Genomic DNA, 19,937 nt, shown 5'->3' on the forward strand with positions numbered 1-19,937 from the left:
TCAATGAACCACTCACCAGATGATGAGGACAGTGAAGAGGACGAGGTCAGTGACATTGAGGAAGAGGACAGTGAGGAAGATGAGTGCGGTGAGGGGATGGAGATCCTGCTGAAGGAGGGGGACCACAGCCCCCCTCTGCCAACCGGCCCGCGGCCCAAGAAGGAGATCAGCCACATTGCTGCTACTGCAGAGAGCCTCCAGCCCAAAGGCTACACCCTGGCCACAACCAAGGTGGGTAACCCATGCCTTACGACACTGGCCAGATAATCAAACATGAAACGAGGATCCTTTGCCATAAGCTTGTTGATGACTTAAGGGGAAGGTTGATACTTTTCCATTCATCCCATTCCAATAAGCCCGTCCTCCACTTTTAAAGCGACACCAGCCTTCGCTGGCTTGGGTGGCTATGATTCCACCATGATGCTGTGAAATGTAACTAGTTTGCATCTCTTTATTCATGTAATTTTTTTGTTTTTCGTCAATAGGTCAAAACTCCCATTCCCTTCCTGTTGGTGGGCCAGCTGCGTGAGTACCAGCACATCGGCCTGGACTGGCTGGTCACCATGTACGAGAAGAAGCTCAACGGCATCCTGGCTGACGAGATGGGCCTTGGGAAGACCATCCAGACCATCGCCCTGCTGGCTCACCTCGCCTGTGAAAAGAGTAAGACATTGAGTCATTCATTACAGTCCTTTCGTCCATTCATACACTAACGTTTTACCAGGACAATAGAAGATATGCGCACAGCCTGGATATCGGATACTTAATCAAGTTGGTTGTTCAGGTAACTGGGGGCCCCATCTGATCATCGTGCCAACCAGTGTGATGCTGAATTGGGAGATGGAGCTGAAGCGCTGGTGTCCCGGATTCAAAATCCTCACTTACTATGGCAGTCAGAAGGAGAGGAAACTCAAGAGACAGGTAAACCACTACTAACAATCACCAAATCCCCTTGTAAATGGATACAAATCTTCAAATCACCAAATTGTTATTAACTCAACGCCAATCGCTCCTCACGAGGACCGCTCTCCATCGCACTCTGTTCGGGGTAGTCCTCCAGCTTGTACCGTCTATGGCCGGACGATATGGCCTAAAAATCATATTGTTAAAAAAAAAAAATGGTCATGTTTATTTTCTAAATAAGCGTTGTGCGATTAAAGGTAAAATACACGCATTTCAAACAGACAGCAATGATCTGATTAATTAAGGGCTAGTGAAGTTATACCTAGACTCAATATAAGCCTTCCACAACCATAAGACCCCACTAATAAACTATTTTGATAAAATAATGAAAATATATTTTTTTACAATAATCACTTTTCTGGCTTTCAAGTCTATGAAAAATGCCCTTTTTGTTTCACATTTAACTAGAACTATGCATAATGCACTAACTTCTTGTAGCAGGCATCTGGCTACAGAAAATGAACACTGGTCTCATCAACAACCTCAAGGCCTCGTGCTAGTGATTAGCCAGCTAATCTTTATAGTTCAAGTTTAGCCAACTTGGATCTATTTGCTAGCTAACCAAGTTGAACTGTTATGAACACACCCTTCTGTCTGTCTCCAACTGTTTGAAAAGCATGTTAGCCTGTCCACTTTGTTCAGGTGTTGAAATCAAGTGGCCTACCTTATTTTTCAGAATGACAACGAGTTGCCAATTCCTTATAATTGTGTTTTATGCTTATTGCACATTTATAAAACACAGACTAGACAGCAGCATTTTAGCCACAGACTGTTATATTAATGGTACATGGTATTTGTATTGCTTTTAATTATATTTTTTAACTTATTAACACTTTGTTCTAGCTAGCTATTGTGTAGGTAGCTATCAAGTAAACACAATGATATAGTAAAAGAGGCAAGCTATCCCGGGCCAACCGAAGCTCCACGGCGCTACGGTATCATTCCGTTTAAGGGGGATTCTGACTTAGAGGCGTTCAGTCATAATCCCACTGATGGTAGCTTCGCAAATAAAAGTTGTCCAGTAGTCATTGCAACAGACTGACCATTGATTGTTGTTTTAGTAGTGTCTGCTCTGCGCGCTATTTGAGGAGTTGAGACATAAAAAGGGCATAGTTTGAAAAGTTAATTTCTCTATTACAGTAAATAATGTCTCAATGTGTTTGTGTCCATATTACCAATTTTTGTACCAAACCTCAAATACAAATAGCGTGTTGAAACCGCTTGCCAGAGAGGAAGATGTGATCTCTCAACTTTGTTGGCGTGAGAGGCGGGTAGGGGCGTGTGTGTGTGTGTGTGTGTGTAAACTGAAAAGGGGAAGTGAGAGGTTTCACTCTTGCTCAAATGTCAAAATAAGGCCAATGCGTTTCTATGGGCTTATTTTGGACCTAAGCTTGTCGACTGTCCTCTAGCCTTTGGGACAATGACTCCCATTGTTAGTGTGAAGAAGTGCACCTCGTCATTACATGCAGATCTCTGGTGTAAATGTGGAAGGTGTGCACGGAGGAGCGAAGGAGAGATCAAAAATACAACATGAGAACAAGTGGACATAAATGCTCAAAAAATGAAAAAATAACAAAACCTTGATTCTTGAGATATAGGCATTTGGAATATCACGCAAAAACACACATTCGAATTAATCAAATTAATTTGATATATCACCCAGCCCTAGTTCCACCCATGCCGGTTTTCATAGTGTCTGCCTTAAACTCCCGCCTCCCCTGTGTTTCTTTGGCGTCCTCTTTTCCTTTTCGTGTTCCAAATGAATCTTCCCTGGTGCTGCCTCATCTCTTTTCTGGTGCTTCCTGTCTCATTCCAACTGAACAAAAAGTCAGCCTTGCATTCTGAAGTGGATAAAAGCCCTGGCCCTCTGAAGTGTGTGTCACTGTTTCAATAAGCTAATGAAAAAAGTCCTTTCTCTACTCAGGGTTGGACCAAGCCCAACGCTTTCCACGTGTGCATCACCTCCTACAAGTTGGTGCTGCAGGACCACCAGGCCTTCCGACGCAAGTCCTGGCGCTACCTCATCCTGGACGAGGCCCAGAACATCAAGAACTTCAAGTCCCAGCGCTGGCAGAGCCTGCTCAACTTCAACAGGTCCGCACTAAGGGAAGGGAGAGGAGGGAGGAGATGTTTATAGACGGCCAGTATGTGTTGCCAGTGAACATCCTAATCCTCATTTATGAATAGTTATAATACGAGATTTTTATAGCGCTTTTCTAAAATCCTTCAAACGACGTGCTCCCATTTCTCTGCATTCTTCCTTTACAATATCAGTCCAAATTACGACAACTAAAGCTGAAAGTTCTTCGTCCACTTAGAATATAATAAACTTAAATCCTAACCTAGTGTCATTTTAACGTTTTCTCTGGACCCAGTCAGAGGCGCCTGCTGCTGACAGGCACCCCGCTGCAGAACAGCCTGATGGAGCTGTGGTCCCTGATGCACTTCCTCATGCCCCACGTCTTCCAGTCCCACCGAGAGTTCAAGGAGTGGTTCTCCAACCCCCTCACCGGTATGATCGAGGGTAGCCAGGAATACAACGAGGGCCTGGTAAAGAGGTTACATAAGGTAAGAACTCAGGCTGCGATAGATGGAGGAATGCGCAGTTGGGCAAGGGGGTGTGGATTGGTCAGAGTATGTAGGGGGGTCCAAATGAACTGTTAAATACCATGAACTGTTTTACATGTTTGTGCACGTTGAGATGTTGTAAACGACATTCTGTTCCCTAACCCGACATATCACCACTTTCTGTTTTTCCTTCTAGGTGCTCAGACCGTTTCTGTTGAGGAGAATCAAGGTGGATGTGGAGAAGCAGATGCCTAAGAAATATGAGCATGTGGTGCGCTGCCGTTTGTCCAAGAGGCAGCGCTTCCTCTACGATGACTTCATGGCACAGGCCTCGTAAGTATATATAGACAAGGTGGTTTACTGGAAGCAAATGATGCATTGCAGGAGGGCTCATTGGTTTGAAATTCTGCCAGTAATATGCTTTTTACCTGTATATTCCTCATTGCCAGAATGTTATTACATCACTATGATGTTGTCAGCTTCTACTGTAGGTTTGCTTAGATCATCTACTAGTTAATATTGTAAAGGAAACCCCTCTTCACCCTTTTTATTTCTCTCAGGACCCGGGAAACGCTGGCTAGTGGTCACTTCATGTCTGTGATCAACATCTTGATGCAGCTCCGTAAAGTGTGTAACCACCCCAACCTGTTTGACCCTCGGCCCATTCACTCCCCCTTCATCACCAAGCCTATCGTCTTCCACACTGCCTCCCTGGTACAGCGAGCCCTGGACGTCTCCCCATTCAAGGTTACTGCTCCTACTGCCCCCTGGGGATGGGGTGTGTCACTAGAGCTGTGCAGTCTAATTTAAATGCATTTGTACTTATCTAAACGTCCATAACCTTACCCCTCCTCCGTCCCCAGCGCTGCGACCTGTCCATGTTTGACTTGGTGGGTCTGGAGGCCAACGTGTCCAGGTACCAGGCCGACGTGTTTCTGCCTTCCAGGAAGGTCACCCGTCAGCTGATCCAGGAGGTCATGGAGTCTCCCGACACCCCTCCCCGTCCCAAACCCGTCCGCATGAAGGTCAACAGGATGTTCCAGCCCTTACCTAAGGCTGATGGTCGCACGGTGCTGGTGGTGAACAAACCCCGACCCACCTGCCCTGTCACCCCTGCTGCTCAGGCCTCAAGGACCCCTCTCATCCAGGATGTGACCCCAACCCCTACACCGCCAGTCCAACAAAGTTAGTACTAAATAGCTTGGATTTACAAGTACAGTGCATTCGGAAAGTATTCAGACCCCTTGACTTTTTCCAAATGTTACGTTACAGCCTTTTTCCTAAAAGGGATTAAATCATTTTTTTCATCAATCTACACACAGTACCCCAAAACGACAAAACAAAAACAGTTTTGAAATGTTTGCTCATTTCTAAAGAATTAAACACTGAAATATCACCGTTACATACATTACCAGTCAAAAGTTTGGACACACCTACTCATTCAAGGGTTTTTCTTTATTTTCACTATTTTCTACATCATGTAGTAACCAAAAAGTGTTAAGAATATCAAATATATTTTGATTTGTTTCAAAGTATTCTTCACCCTTTGCCTTGAGTGCTTTGCACACTCTTGGCATTTTCTCTTAATGAGGTAGTCACCTGGAATGCCATTCAATTTACAGGTGTGCCTTAAGTTAATTTGTGGGATTTCTTTCCTTAATGCATTCGAGCCAATCAGTTGTTGTGACAAGGTAGGGTTGGTATACAGAAGATAGCCCTGTTTGGTAAAAGACCAAGTCCATATTATGGCAAGAACAGCTCAGATAAGTAAAGTTCATCATTACTTCAAGACATGAAGGTCAGTCAATCCGGAACATTTCAAGAACATTGCACTTGAAGAAACTTTCAATCACAAAAACCATCAATCGCTATGATGAAACTGGCTCTCATGAGGACCGCCACAGGAAAGGAAGACCCAGAGTTACCTCTGCTGCAGAGGATAAGTTCATTAGAGTTACCAGCCTCAGAAAATGCAGCCCAAATAAATGCTTCACTTAGTTCAAGTAACAGACGCATCTCAACATCAACTGTTCAGAGGAGACTGTGAATCGGGCCTTCATGGTCGAATTGCTGCAAAGAAACCACTACTAAAGGACACCAATAAGAAGAGACTTGCTTGTGCCAAGAAACAAGAGCAATGGACATTAGACCGGTGGAAATCTGTCCTTTTGGTCTGATGAGTCCAAATTTGAGATTTTTGATTCCATCCGCCGTGTATTTAAGAGACGCAATGTTCTCCGCATGTTTCGTTCCCACCGTGAAGCATGGAGGAGGTGCTGTGATAGTGTGGCGGTGCTTTGCTGGTGACACTGTCTGTGATTTATTTAGAATTCAAGACACACTTAACCAGCATGTCTACCACAACATTCTGCAGCGATACGCCATCCCACCTGGTTTGTGCTTAGTTGGACTATCATTTGTTTTTCAGCAGAACAATGACCCAAAACACACCTCCAGGCTGTGTAAGGGCTATTTGACCAAGAAGGAGAGTGAGTGAGTGTGCTGCATCAGAAGACCTGGCCTCCACAATCACCTGACATCAACCAAATTGAGATGGTTTGGGATGAGTTGGACCGCAGAGTGAAGGAAAAGCAGCCAACAAGTGCTCAGCATATGTGAGAACTCCTTCAACACTGTTGGAAAAGCATTCCAGTTTAATCTGATTGAGAGAATGCCAAGAGTGTGCAAAGCTGTCATCAAGGCAAAGGGTGGCTACTTTGAAGAATCTCAAATATAAAATAAATGTTGATTTGTTCAACTTTTTTTTCCTTTTTTTTTGGTTACTACATAATTCCATATGTGTTTCATAGTTTGTCTTCACTATTATTCTACAACGTAGAAAATAGTAAAAATAAAAGAAACCCTTGAATGAGTAGATGTGTCCAGTCTTTTGACTAGTAGTGTTAGTATTCAGACCTTTTACTCAGTACTCTGTTAAAGCAACTTTGGTAGCGATTACAGCTTCGAGGTCTTGGGTATGACGCTACAAGCTTGGCACACCTGTATTTGGGGAGTTTCACCCATTTCTTCTCTGAAAAACATCCCCATAGCATGATGCTGCCACCACCATGCTTCACCATAGGGATGGTGCCAGGTTTCCTCCAGACGTGATGTTTGGCATTCAGGCCAACGAGTTCAATCTTGGTTTCATCAGACCAGACAACCTTGTTTCTCATGGTCTGAGAGTCCTTTAGGTGCCTTTTGGCAAACTCCAAGCGGGCTGTCATGTGCCTTTTACTGAGGAGTGGCTTCCGTCTGGCCACTCTACCATAAAGGCCTGATTGGTAGAGTGCTGCAGAGATGGTTGTCCTTCAGGAAGGTTCTCCCATCTCCACAGAGGAACTGGAGCTCTGTCAGTGACCATCGGGTTCGTGGTCACCTCCCTGACCAAGGCCCTTCTTCCCCCAATTGCTCAGTTTGGCCAGGTGGCCAGCTCTAGGAAGAGTCTTGGTGGTTCCTAACTTCTTCAATTTAAGAATGATGGAGGCCACCGTGTTCCTGGGGACCTTCAATGCTGCAGAAATGTTTTGGTTCCCTTCCCCAGATCTGTGCCTCGACACAATCCTGTCTCAGAGCTCTACGGACAATTCTTTCGACCTCATAGCTTGGTTTTTTTCTCTGACATGCACTGTCAACTGTGGGACCATATATAGACAGGTGTGTGTGTGTGCCTTTCCAAATCATGTCCAATCAATTTAATTTACCACAGGTGGACTCCAATCAAGTTATAGAAACATCTTAAGAATGATCAATGGAAACTTTAGCTCAGTTTCGGGCCTTATAGCAAAGGGTCTGTATACTTATGTAAATAAGGTATTTCTGTTTTTATTTTTAATACATTTCTAAAAATGTGTTTTTGCTCTGTCATTATGGGGTATTGTGTGTAGATTGAGGATTTTATTATTTATTTAATCAATTTTAGATTAAGTCTGTAACGTAAGAAAGTGGAAAAAGTCAAGGGGTCTGAACTTTATGAATGCACTGTAAATACTGCTTGAGTAGTTGCTAATTTTACATGGAAAAAATCAAACATATGATCCAAGTGTTTTTGTAATGGTCTGATCTTAGATGCACTATGCAGAAATCGCTCTGCCATTTCCTGGTTGCTAAAATTCAAATAGTTTGTCTAATTTCAGTTTGTGATAAAATCAAGCAAGCGTAGTGTAGAGAATCATGGGTGTTTTATGGATATCATAAGGTGAATGCACCAATTTGTAAGTCGCTCTGGATAAGAGCGTCTGCTAAATGACTTAAATGTAAAATGTAAATGTAATCATTGTACGATCTACACCGCTGTGAAATATATTTTCCATATCCAAACATATTGTATTTTCAGCTGTTTGAAGCTGGTGTACTAAACCGAAAGTAAATGACGCAAAAGCGAAACTTAACTTAATGGCGCACATAGAAACAGATCTCTAAAAAAAGAGAGATTCTTAGTGACAGATCTATAACTTATATTTCTATGTGCATTTTTGGGGGGCAAGCCCAAAAAGTAGCATGTTGCAGCTTTTAAGGAAAATTCTACTCAAACTATATTTGATTTTTTTCATAAGTCCACTGATACAGTCCCAGAATGTTTTGCATGTCAGCAGTTAAGGTTTCAAGATATAGGACTTACAAGAAGCATAGTGTCACCTGCCACTTGATGACGTTTCTTGCATCACATGATGCTTCTTAAAGTCCAATATCTTAACTTTACTGCCGACGTGCAAAACATTCTGGGACTGTATCAACAGTGGACTAATAATAAAAAAATATACAGTTTGAGTTTTCCTTTAACCTTGAATTCCGTTAAACATTTCTTGTGGGAACTTCTACTCAGCCAGACAAACTATTCTACTCTACACAAACAGACATAATGTAATACTGTCTTCCCTTGTTTCCATGAACCCTCAGCAGTGTGTTCAGTTGCACCCACAGCCCCTCCTCGCCCGCCCTTGCACCCCAGTGGCCCCTCTGTCATGAGGTCCGGCTCCCCAATGCCAGTCCTGGCCGTACGCCCGCCCACCACCTCCTGCAACCCCGCCACCCATCTCACCCATCCTCCCAGCAACGTTTTGACCCAACGGGTTTTGCTCAGCCCAGACATGCAGGCCCGGCTTCCCTGTGAGTACCTGCCATTCTCTCAAACACTCTCTCTGTCGGGCAACGAATGTGCATGAACAGTTCATAAGAACAAACTGAAAATGTATTAGAATGTAAATTCATGACTTTTTTTTTTTGTTTATCTCTACTGGTGAAATGAAACTCATCTACATTTTAATATCTAACATTTTTCTCTCTATCTCAGCTGGGGAGGTAGTGAGTATCGCCCAACTGGCCTCATTGGCCGGGCGTCCTGTGTCATCGTGCCAGGGCAGTAAGCCTGTCACCTTCCAGCTGCAGGGCAACAAGCTCACCCTGTCTGGAACCCAGCTCCACCAGGTTCCCATGGCACCTCCACGCCCAGTACAAGGTCAGGTCAGATCCCAGCACTAACTAGACTACATGGAGATTCAGTGAGTGTAAAAAAAACATTATGAACACCTGCTCGTTCCATGACAGACTGACGAAGGTGAAAGCTAGGATCCCTTATTGATGTCACTTGTTAAATCCACTTCAATTACTGGAGATGAAGGGGAGGAGACAGTTTAAAGAATGACATTTTCAGCTTTGAGACAATTGAGACATGGATTGTGTGTGTGTGCCATTCAGAGGGTGAATGGTCAAGACAAAAGATTTAAGTGCCTTTGAACAGGGTATGGTAGAAGATGCCAGGCGCACCGGTTTGTCAAGAACTTCAACGCTGCTGGGTTTTTCATGCTCAACAGTTTCCCGTGTGTATCAAGAATGGTCCACCACCCAAAGGACATCCAGCCAACTTGACACAACTGTGGGAAGCGTTGGAGTCAACATATACTAGCATCCCTGTGGAATGCTTTCGACACCTTGTAGAGTCCATGCCCTGATGAATTGAGGCTGTTCCGAGGGCAAAAGGGGTGCAGCTTAACAGTAGGAAGGTGTTCTTAATGTTTTGTACACTCAGTGTATATTACCAGATTGGCTTATGTCATAAAACTCTAGAACGTGCTGATATAGACAGCCATCTTGATGTTCTATTTAAGTCAGGGGTACAGTATCTATCCTATCCTGCACTTTCAGGAGTGTCTAAATGGCGTGGTTCTTACTGTGGGCTCCGCAGGTAACGTCATGCATCTGGTGACCAGCGGAGGGCAGCACCACCTCATCAGCCAGCCAGCCCAAGTAGCAGTTTTCAGTTCAGCCAATACCCACGCTGTCCCCACCTCTCCTGTACCCTCGGGAATCCAGCTGCCTTGCAATTCTTCTCAAGGTACAGCGGCATCCCCTTTTTAAGACTATGGTCACTGATCTGTTCTTCGTTAGCGGTCTTTTGCCCTGGTTCAGTGACGGTTGTGCTCTTACCTGCCTTTACTTTCCAGTGCCCTCCTCCGTGGTGACCAGCTCTGGGATTGTGAAGATTGTGGTACGCCAGTCAAGCAAGGAAGGAGGGGGTGTACCCACCCTGGCAGTGCCCCCTTCTCCTCGCGTAGCCCCCCAGGCATCAACCTCCATGCACCATCATGCCAATACTGCCGTGAGAACTCCTGCCCCCCAGCAAACCGCCCATCGCCACCCCGGACCCACCACTGCTCAATACACCCTGGCCCCCCCTAGAACCCCTACCTCAGTCACAATTAGAACCTGTACTCCAGCCCCCCCTCGAATCCCTGCCCCAGCCCCTCCTCGAACCCCTGCCCCCCCCCGTAATCCTACCTCAGCCCCCAGTCAGTCCCAGCCCCCTCGCCCGGTGCTGAAGGTAGTAACGGGACCAGCAGAAACCAGCACAGAACAGAAAGGTGAAGAGATGAATGCAAATATTTTTTTATGATTCTGTATTTACAATCCCTGTATTGAACAAGTAATTCTCCTCTCTAGCGCGTGTGAATTCTACATTGACACGTGAGGAGAGCAGCGACACCAAATCAGCCGTTCCTAAATCAGGGTCACATGTTGGTGGATTTGTCCCCCCTCGACCTCGGGCACAACCTCGCCCACCTCCTCGCTCCCCCTTCTACATGGTACTAGCTACATCTGCTTTCATTTACAAATATCTTTTCTTTTGTTTGTGACTTTTCAATCACCATGTGTGAAATTATGAGGTTGCTTATATACCACAGTAGTACTTTGTTTTAGTTCTGTCAGGTATCAGCCCACAGCAACATTCTTAAATTGACTCCTGTCATGTTCCTTTAACTGTTGTTGTCCTATCAACTGACAAACTGTCCCTTTCCCCCTGTCAGGCATGGCTGGCAGACAGCCGCAAGAAGCAGCGAGACAGCCGCCTGACCCAGATCATCCGGATCAACGACCTGCACTGCAGCGCCAAGCCCGTATTTGGCCATGAGGTGCTGGACTTCCTCACCTTCCTCCCGGGCTCCTGCCCTGCTCCGGCCCCCAGGGCCCTGGGTCAGTGGGGTCGCTCGGGCCACGCCGCCTGCCTGTTCGCCCAGTCCCACAGCACTACGGACTACTGGGACCAGAGCCGCGCCCTGAGGGAGGGCATCCACACCACCGAGGACAGGCTGCAGCTGCTCAAAGATGTGATCGAACGGTAACACGCTGACTGTTGCTGTCCACTGTCTGGAACCACGACTGTCCACATTTTTTGTTTTATCCCTGCACTAACACACCTGATTCAACGAATCACCAAGCCCTTCATTAGTTGAATCAGTTGTCAGTTTTCAAGCACTTTCTGTTTATCTTTCTTGTGATGCCCCAGGGATTGATAAAGGGTAAATATGACCATTTCTAATCGGACCCTATTTCCTAACCTTCAGGTTTACGTTTGTGATCCCGCCGGTGGAGGCTCCGGCCATCACCATGCGAAGCTGCCACCCCCCTCCGTCTCTGAGCCACCAGCAGGCCGTGTTCACCTCGCTGCTCTCCTCCCAGGTGGCCCCGCTCGCACGCAGTCTGCACCGCATCCAGTGCAACATGAGGACCCACTTCCCTGACCTGAGGCTCATCCAGTACGACTGCGGTGAGTCCCCACTCAGACAACACAACCGCGTGTTCCTTAGGAAACTTGTCTTGTTTTACCTCGGCATTGGCTGAGGAATTTGAACTCTGACACCTAAATCAGTTTGGCTATGTGTTTGCACAGGCCATGACATGAAAATACACTTAAGTGGAAGTGCTGCTACTTCAGCGACGGTACGGGACACAGTCTGTCTCTAGGGTCACTGGGTCAGGGTCAAGTTCAGTTCTCCAGAGCAGCGTGTCCTTCAGTTGAAGACGAAGGTATTTTTAAAATGAGGAGGAAAGGTATGAGCCTTTGAATGATAACACTTTGGTGTGTGTGTGTGTGTAGGTAAGCTGCAGACGCTCCACACCCTGCTGCGTCGGCTGAAGGAGGGCCAACATCGCGTTCTCATCTTCACCCAGATGACCCGCATGCTGGACGTGCTGGAGCAGTTCCTCAACTACCACGGACACATCTACCTCCGGCTGGACGGCAGCACCCGCGTCGAGCAGAGACAAGTGAGGGGCGCCGTGACTAGACCTGAGCTTTATGGGATACTGTTGTTGTGTTGGACTTCAGCAACTCAGTTGGGGTTCAATTCCATTTCAATTATTTTGGACATTTGCGATTTGATTGGCTGAGTTGAATGGAATTTAGCCGGAGGTCAATATTGTTCTGAAACTGATAAAGGATGCTGACTGTTGTCCTCCTCTCCCTCAGTCCCTGATGGATCGCTTCAACGCGGACCGCCGCATCTTCTGCTTCATCCTGTCCACGCGCAGCGGCGGCGTGGGGGTGAACCTGACAGGCGCCGACACGGTGGTGTTCTACGACAGTGACTGGAACCCCACCATGGACGCCCAGGCCCAGGACCGCTGCCACCGCATCGGACAGACCCGCGACGTCCACATCTACAGGTACACTGTGAAACCCTCCCCTGCCTCTTAGACTGTTGAACCAAGCTGACACTTAACTCCCTCAAATCGTCTCAGCACTACGGTCATTTTTTAGTTTCCTTTAGATTTGACACAGGCAGGATCTGAATGTCTCCGGAAGTAGCATAAACAGTGTGCATACTTCTACTCTGAAGATATGAATGTGGTAGGCATAGAGCCTGTGATTACTACTCTGCCGCTATGTTAGCTAGTCTGTTGAGCATCTGGTGTGACTATTCTCCACCCCACCCCAGGCTGATCAGTGAGCGCACGGTGGAGGAGAACATCCTAAAGAAGGCCAACCAGAAAAGAATGCTGGGAGACATGGCCATAGAAGGAGGCAACTTCACCACCGCTTTCTTCAAACAGGTACGTCTCCACCGATATAACACTCTGTGACGTCGTCCATTCACTCTGAATCGAGGGCAATTCAAAACGAACTACGCTCCCCTCTCTTCTCTCAGCAAACCATCAGGGACCTGTTTGACGTGAATGAGGGGGAGAAGAAGGAGGTGACCCCAGAGCCGTCTGTGCCCCAACCAGAAGAGGAAGAGACGGGCAACAAACAGAACACCACCATCCTGGAGCAGGTCAGTCGCACCCAAAACACTGGTAATAACAGTATGTTGTTGAGTTTTACCGGTGTGTTCAGAGCAGGTGTCTCTCAGACCATAGACACCTGTTTATACCACACCATACAACAGCAGGAGTCTAGAAGACACCCAGAAACCAGCAGCTGAGTGTTTGGACCAGCACTGACTCCATACAAACAAGCTTTATTTTATGAAAGTAACATGGTTATTAGAGGTCAAATGATTGTTTTAGGTATTTTACAAGTCAGCAAGACACATCAATCTCTACTCCGGGTGGCACTGTTCCCAAAAACGAATTCTCTCTCTACCACAGGCCCTTTGTCGTGCCGAGGACGAGGAGGACATAGTGGCTGCCTCCCAAGCCAAAGCAGAGCAGGTAGCTGAACTGGCAGAGTTCAACGAGGCCATCCCATTGGACGAGGCTGGCGAAGGGAGGGACCCGGAAGAGGAGGAGCTCTCCAAGGCAGAGCAGGAGATAGCGGCTCTTGTGGAGCAGGTGATTGTTGTTCAATATCCCTGTTTTTTGGCTATTCCATCTGTGTTGTTTGACTATTTTGAGCTTTTTTGCAAACCCTGACAACCTATCTTTTTTCCCCCTCATATCTCAGCTCACTCCTATAGAGCGCTATGCTATGAATTTCCTGGAGGCTTCACTGGAGGACGTGTGCAAGGAGGAGTTAAAGCAAGCAGAGGTAAGATTGATATTTCTCAGTGCATTTAAGAGAGCTTGCCATGTGTCCATGTTTAATTGGTTCACCCTATTAGAGACCTGGGTTCTAATAAAAAGCCCATCTCTCTGCTCTGTGTTTACAGGAGCAGGTGGAGGCTGCCAGGAAGGGGCTGGACCAGGCCAAGGAGGAGGGCCTGAAGCTGCATGCAGGCTCCTCGGACAACGACGACGAGGACTTCTCATCACAGCCAGCGGAGGAGCCCTCGCCGCCCGGGTCGGGCCGTCGCCCACGCAAACACAAAGAGAAAGGCGCCCCCTCCACCAGAATCAGCGGTAGGCTCCGAGGAGCCACGGCCTCCCCACCGCCCACTTCCCCAGAGCCAGAGTCCGATTCCCCCACCCCCAGAGAAGTGCCTGAAAGGCTCCGCTCAGCTCTGAGAGGACGAGGGGGGATCAAAGACACTACCACCACACCGGCCCGCACAGAGCACCCCAGGGCCCACACCTCCTCATCAAAGGAATCTGCCAAACCTGCATCCACAACCCCGGCCTCTCCTTCTAGAGACTCCAGCCTCAAATCCGGGTCGGCAGCGCAACCTCTCGGATCTCAGTCCGAATCCAGCTCAGTGCCTTCCACTGCCACCAGTCCTCTAGCTATGAAACCACTGACACTACCAGGGGAGTCACACACCAGGTCACCCAGCGGGGAGAGGGCAGTGTGTATCACCTCAGAGTCCACGTGTCCGGTGGACCACCAGTCATACTCTGCCCAGGCCAGGGACTACGACATTAGGGACCAGGAGTCCCTGTCTCCCAACTCTGTGTGCCCTCTCTCCCGATCGCCCCGCAAGCGCCAGTCGGCTGACGGGGAGGTCCTGCTAGGCCTTCCGGAACATTCCCCGTCGGCCAAGGTCCTGCGGAAGCTCCCTGGTCGCCTGGTGACGGTGGTGGAGGACAAGGAGCCCAGGAAGAGGAGGAGGAGAGGCAGCGGGACAGGAGGAGGCTCATCAGAGGAGACGGAGAACGCTGAGTCAGGCCGAGGCTCAGACGAGCCAAGCCGAGACTCCCAAACCCCTGACAAAACCAGCCAGATACCCGAAGAGAAAGGAACTGCTTCAAAATACTCAACGACCACCAAACTCACAGAGGACCAAGAATCCCCCTCAACACACACCTATCCTGCCAGAAGCTACCTCCCTTACTCCCCGCCCCACCAATCCCCTGACATGCCGGTGCTGAGGAACCTGCCGGTGCGGCAGCGGCTGGAGAGCGAGTCTCGAGTGGCGGCGCAGTTAGGAGAGCTGGGCCGAGGGAGGGGAGGGAACTACCACAGGAAAATGGACAATCAGCCAGGAAAAGACGGAAACTTGTCCTCAGTCGCTAATGTTGCGAACTCGACCCCACCAGTGAAACGAAAGAGGGGCCGACCCCCCAAAACTCCCCTCGGGTTGGCGGTATCCCAGCCAGAGTATGTATCTCCTCCCCAGCCCACCTCAGCAAGTGAGGGGAGCCCCGCTCTCTCCCCTAAACGCAAGCGGGGTCGTCCCCGCAAGGACTCGACAACTGTAAAGAATGCCGTGGGTGCAGGACATAACTCAACCGCCAGCACCACCAGCCGACCTGGTTCCCTGTCTGACGCTGTTGACACAGAGCCACTACTCCCGTCTGCCCCCACTGAGCCTCAAACTGTGGCCTCCTCTGCTATCTGCACCAGCCAAGACTCTCTGTCTACCAAAGCTGAGGACTCTACCGCAACATTAAAACCAAACACTAAGACTGAGGACCTTACCACAACCCCAACTGCAATCCTAGCACTAAGCCCAGCTCAAGTTCTTACCGCTATTCCTGCGCCAAGCCGAACTCGAGTTCCCATCTCAATTCCAATCTCTGTCTCCACCTCAAGCTCAACCGATGTCCCTGCCTCAAGCTCAACAACCATCTCCACCTCGGTTCCAATTTTAGTCCCTGCCACAAGCTCACCCACAGTCCCCGCCTTAAACTCAACCTCTGTTCCTGCTTCAAGCTCATCCACAGTTTCCACCCCAAGCTTACCCACAGTATCCACATCGAGGCCGCCCTTTAGCCCTTCCTCAAGGTCAACCTCTGGTCTCATTCGAATTCCAACTGCAGTCCTCACCTCAACACTTGCCCAGTTCCTCACCTCAAGACCTAGAGTCTCCACTTCTCCACCAATCTCCACAACTACCACACAAATCGTCACCCCTACCCCCAACAAGATCTCCACTCCTCCCCTTGCCCAAATCGCTATCCCTACTCCAGCTCAAATCTCCAAAATGGCCACATCAGCCTCTACTCCAAACGTCACCCCCACTCCAGCCCCTACACCAACACTCACAAATGTCAAACCAACCCCTACTCCGGGCCCTACCACAATTGTTGCAACCCATGTACCAACACTTAGAAAACTCACCTCAATCGCAAATCTGACCACCATTTCCACACCAGCCCCAAGTATAATAGTCACCACCGTCACATCAGCCCGAACCACAGCCATCACAGCAGTTACTGCAACAACCTCCATACCAACTTCTACCAAAATCACCATCACAACCCCCACACCAGCCCCTACAACAACCACCACACTAACCTCTACACCAGCCCCTACCACAACTGTCACCACCGTTACACCAGCCCCTACCACAACTGTCACCACCGTTACACCAGCCCCTACCACAGCTGTCACCACCGTTAAACCAGCCCCTACCACAACTGTCACCACCGTTACACCAGCCCCTACCACAACTGTCACCAGCGCTACACCGCCCCCACCCAGAACTGCCACCACTGCTACTGCATCCGCTGCCACAAGCATCACATCAACTCCTACCCCAACCCCCACTGAAGCCCCCATGCCAACCCCCGCCCCTTCCCAAGTATACAACTCTACTACCAACAAAATCCTCACCCAGATATCCACCCCAGCCCCCACTCCAAGTTCAACATTAGTCTTGCCCCTGGCCCAAATTCCTATTACATCTACCCTCTCCAGCAACTCTACTGCTGTGGCTGCCACAGAGAACCAGACTGTGGAGACTGCCCAGAATCCAGATTCAGAGAACATAAAAGACATGGAGGTGGAGACCCAGGCGGCTAAAGAGGACAAAAAGACGGAGGGTGGAGAAGAGGAGATTAGTGACTCTCAACCGAAAAAGAGGAAAGTGGAGAATTCTCCTGAAGCCAAAGACACTGTCCTTTCCACTCCCTCACTCGCTGACCCAGAGACTCCAGTGGCTCCTCGGCCAGAGGAAACAGATAAGCAGAAGATAGAGGAGAGTGCCAGAGATGACAAAGCCGCCAGCAAGAAGAGGCCTCTTAGTCGCCAGAGCAGTCAGGAGTCTGTGCGCTCCTCTTCTCCCTCCTCTGTGTGCTCTACATCCAATCCCACCCGGTCATCCCAACACAAGAAGAGTGCAGAGAAGAGAGCACCTGCCAAGAGGAGGCGAGGAGAGGTTCTGTTTGACCCAGAGAAGGGAGAGGGGAAGACTGAGAAAGAGTCCACCAACGCCACTCGGAGGAGGCAGTCCAGGTCCTCTTCTTCAGACTCGGACCCCTGTGAAACCAGGAAAGAGCGCCTCCTCACCCGCTCGTCCCAGATCTGGCAGGAGAAAGAGGGGGAAGGAGAGGGCAACAGGCGGAGAAGAAGACCCGCCAGGAGCTCTGAACGGGAGGGCAGGACTGTGTCCAACAACACCGGTACTGGGGAGTCTGGCAGCGAGACATCCTCTGTGAGGGTCACCCGGAAATCCTCTGGTCCTCTGCCCAACCCAGAGAGTAAACCCCAGTCTAACAGCGTGCCCTCTACCCCTCCCCAGCCAGAGGTCCTGGGAAAGAGGTGCTCAGCCCTGAACGCTGCAGCCAAACTCCTTGCCATGCGAGGCAGGGTCGACACCCCTGGCAGCAGGAAAGACCCTGCGGCTAAGGCTGCTGGGCAGAATGCCATTTCTCCTGCTTCCTCTGACAAGAACCACAAGTCCAAATCTAAAAGTGCACCAGCCACTCCGCAAACAAACTGCAACAACAAAGCAGGAATCAGCCAGATGACCCCCACCAAGTCTAGCCGCACCGCCGCCCGCTCCACCCGCCAGTGCCCTGGCGCCCTCGTCCCACCCCTGGAGACAGACAACAAGAGGGGGAGCAAAAAGGAGGAGAGTGAAAAAGAAAAAAAGAAGCCCTCGGAGGAGAAGGAAGAGGAGGGGTGCGAGAGGGAGACTCACTCGTCCAGGGGCCACAGCGCCTGCAGCAGCGTGAGTAGCGATGGTGGAGGGAGTAGTCGGACCAGCAGCAACAGCAGCCAGCGCACCCACAGCCTCAGCTCCCAGAGCACCGGGCCCAGGCTCAACAGCTCGCGAGCACCCTCCTCCGGCAGCGAACGTGAACGCAGCACCGAGAGGGGCAGGAGGCGTAGCCACAGGAAGGAAGGAGAAGGCCGGGGGAGGGAGACCCGGAAGGAAAGAAAGGAGAGGCACGCCCAGAAGCGGGAGAGGCTCTCACAGGAAGGGAACGCTGGCTCGGGAGAGGGCACCCCGGACAGGGTGCTGCGCAGCGTGGCGGCTATGGCAGCAGCTCAGGCCCGCACACCTGCCGCCAACACCCGCTCCTCCCGCTCTTCCTCTGCCCAACACAACAAGACATGATGGAATAACAAGATATTTTTTTTAAACTGGGAGAGGGAGTGAGGGATTCTGACTGGAAAACGGAGGGGAAATGGCCTCTAAAGTTGCTGCTTTGTCTACACTGACGGAGGCCAGAGCAGAACTACGTGTTGTGCAGGTCAGTGACCTCCCTCCCTCTTGGGCCCTCTCCCCCACCCCACATTAGAGCTGGTCTCCTCTCCAGTTCAGCCATCATCAACTGGGGAAAGGCTTAGAGATGCCAGACTGTCTGCGGAGAGAAAGGTGCCACCATGGTAGAGCCCTTCCAGAAGTGAGGTGTTGTAGTCCTGAAGGTGTCACTTCATACGGACAGTGGCTTGACTGCACACCGGGGACTTTGGGACGAGATGGGTGCGAGTGAGTTATTTGTTAGTTCACACTATTGTACTGTAAAACATTTAAAAAGACTGGAATACTAAGATGTATGTGTTCGAGAGAGGATTAGATTGCACCCGATATGCAGATTTTATCCTCTGCCAGGGTTATCGATGGGAATCATTCATGCGACATTCAAAATAATATTTTGAGTGACGATTGTATCGTACGTTTGAAGGTTTTAGACTTTTTGGGTTCTGGACATTTTGTCAGCTGTTCTGACCTCTGTTGATAAGTTATGGATATTTTATAGTTTCTTCCAGGAAGAGAGCAGATCTGTAAATGTGATCTTTGCTGCAATATGCTGGAGTTACTCTTTGCTTGGGTCTCTGTATCTTGTCATTTTCTGTCCATCTGACTTTTTAAATCCAGCCTGCAATTTTCCTTTGCACATCTGACATGATGTCCTCAGCATTTGAGTGCATTGTGGTGTAGTATTTTACATAAATTTCAATCAAATTACTACTACGTTCCTGGTACCTCACACAATGTAACTCCAAAGCTCCAAATATGGCTGTCTCTCTCAAGCTTGTTATGCATCTCGAAGATGCAAATTATTTTACTCACTGGCAATGCAGAAACGGGAGCAGAACCTTGATTTAACTCCTCACCTTTCCAAAGTCGGACATTATGGTTAACATTTCATGAAGTTTATACTAAAAGGGTATTGAATCAGTGTGAATAAAAAAACAGTGCCTATTAGGCCGAGTGGGTGGACGGAGATCCCAGTTTGCGTTGTAAAGTACTTGACGTTGAGGTGTGGAACTTACCGAGTTGTCATTTGTCACAAAAAAAGGATATGCTTTCTGTAAATCACGAGGAAAGCACCTTATGCATCAGTGCGAGCAAATTTTTTTAAATCTGAATTTCTACTATCATTACATTGCTCCTCTTTCATGTAAGGACTTAAAATAGTGCAGATGGCTCTGTGACTTGCATTTGTCAAAGCAGTTTTTGGGCAGGGTGATGTTTGAGTGAATGGGTGGAATATGGTGATGGTCTTACCTTGATTTGTCCATTTAATTTGTTACATTCCTTTGTTCCCTTGTAATTCCACATTGTTTTACTTGAAAGACAAAATGACAGTTGAATAAAAAGACCAAAAATGTATTGGGTGTTTGTTTGTGTAACCTA

General features: G+C 48.7%; 1 protein-coding gene across 5 annotated transcripts in view; it reads left to right on the forward strand.

The window, feature by feature from the left end:
- Positions 1-19,913, forward strand: part of LOC129846617 (helicase SRCAP-like) — a 29,091-nt gene extending 9,178 nt beyond the window's left edge. For 4 of the 5 annotated variants that reach the window (XM_055914762.1, XM_055914702.1, XM_055914576.1 and 1 more), the window contains 22 exons: positions 20-231; positions 486-663; positions 785-921; positions 2,888-3,057; positions 3,339-3,531; positions 3,728-3,864; positions 4,092-4,278; positions 4,395-4,716; positions 8,431-8,640; positions 8,825-8,989; positions 9,716-9,865; positions 9,975-10,391; positions 10,471-10,613; positions 10,836-11,146; positions 11,373-11,575; positions 11,906-12,075; positions 12,278-12,474; positions 12,747-12,861; positions 12,957-13,082; positions 13,399-13,581; positions 13,694-13,777; positions 13,899-19,913. In XM_055914762.1, the coding sequence (XP_055770737.1) occupies positions 20-231; positions 486-663; positions 785-921; positions 2,888-3,057; positions 3,339-3,531; positions 3,728-3,864; positions 4,092-4,278; positions 4,395-4,716; positions 8,431-8,640; positions 8,825-8,989; positions 9,716-9,865; positions 9,975-10,391; positions 10,471-10,613; positions 10,836-11,146; positions 11,373-11,575; positions 11,906-12,075; positions 12,278-12,474; positions 12,747-12,861; positions 12,957-13,082; positions 13,399-13,581; positions 13,694-13,777; positions 13,899-18,410 (8,522 nt within the window). In that variant the 3' untranslated portion in view covers positions 18,411-19,913. The remainder of the gene's footprint in view (positions 1-19; positions 232-485; positions 664-784; positions 922-2,887; positions 3,058-3,338; positions 3,532-3,727; positions 3,865-4,091; positions 4,279-4,394; positions 4,717-8,430; positions 8,641-8,824; positions 8,990-9,715; positions 9,866-9,974; positions 10,392-10,470; positions 10,614-10,835; positions 11,147-11,372; positions 11,576-11,905; positions 12,076-12,277; positions 12,475-12,746; positions 12,862-12,956; positions 13,083-13,398; positions 13,582-13,693; positions 13,778-13,898) is intronic. The other variant, XM_055914611.1, reaches the window with a different exon arrangement.
- Positions 19,914-19,937: the final 24 nt, after the last annotated feature.

This window comes from Salvelinus fontinalis, chromosome 1 (assembly GCF_029448725.1).
Source record: "Salvelinus fontinalis isolate EN_2023a chromosome 1, ASM2944872v1, whole genome shotgun sequence".
NCBI classification, from domain to species: Eukaryota; Metazoa; Chordata; class Actinopteri; order Salmoniformes; family Salmonidae; genus Salvelinus; species Salvelinus fontinalis.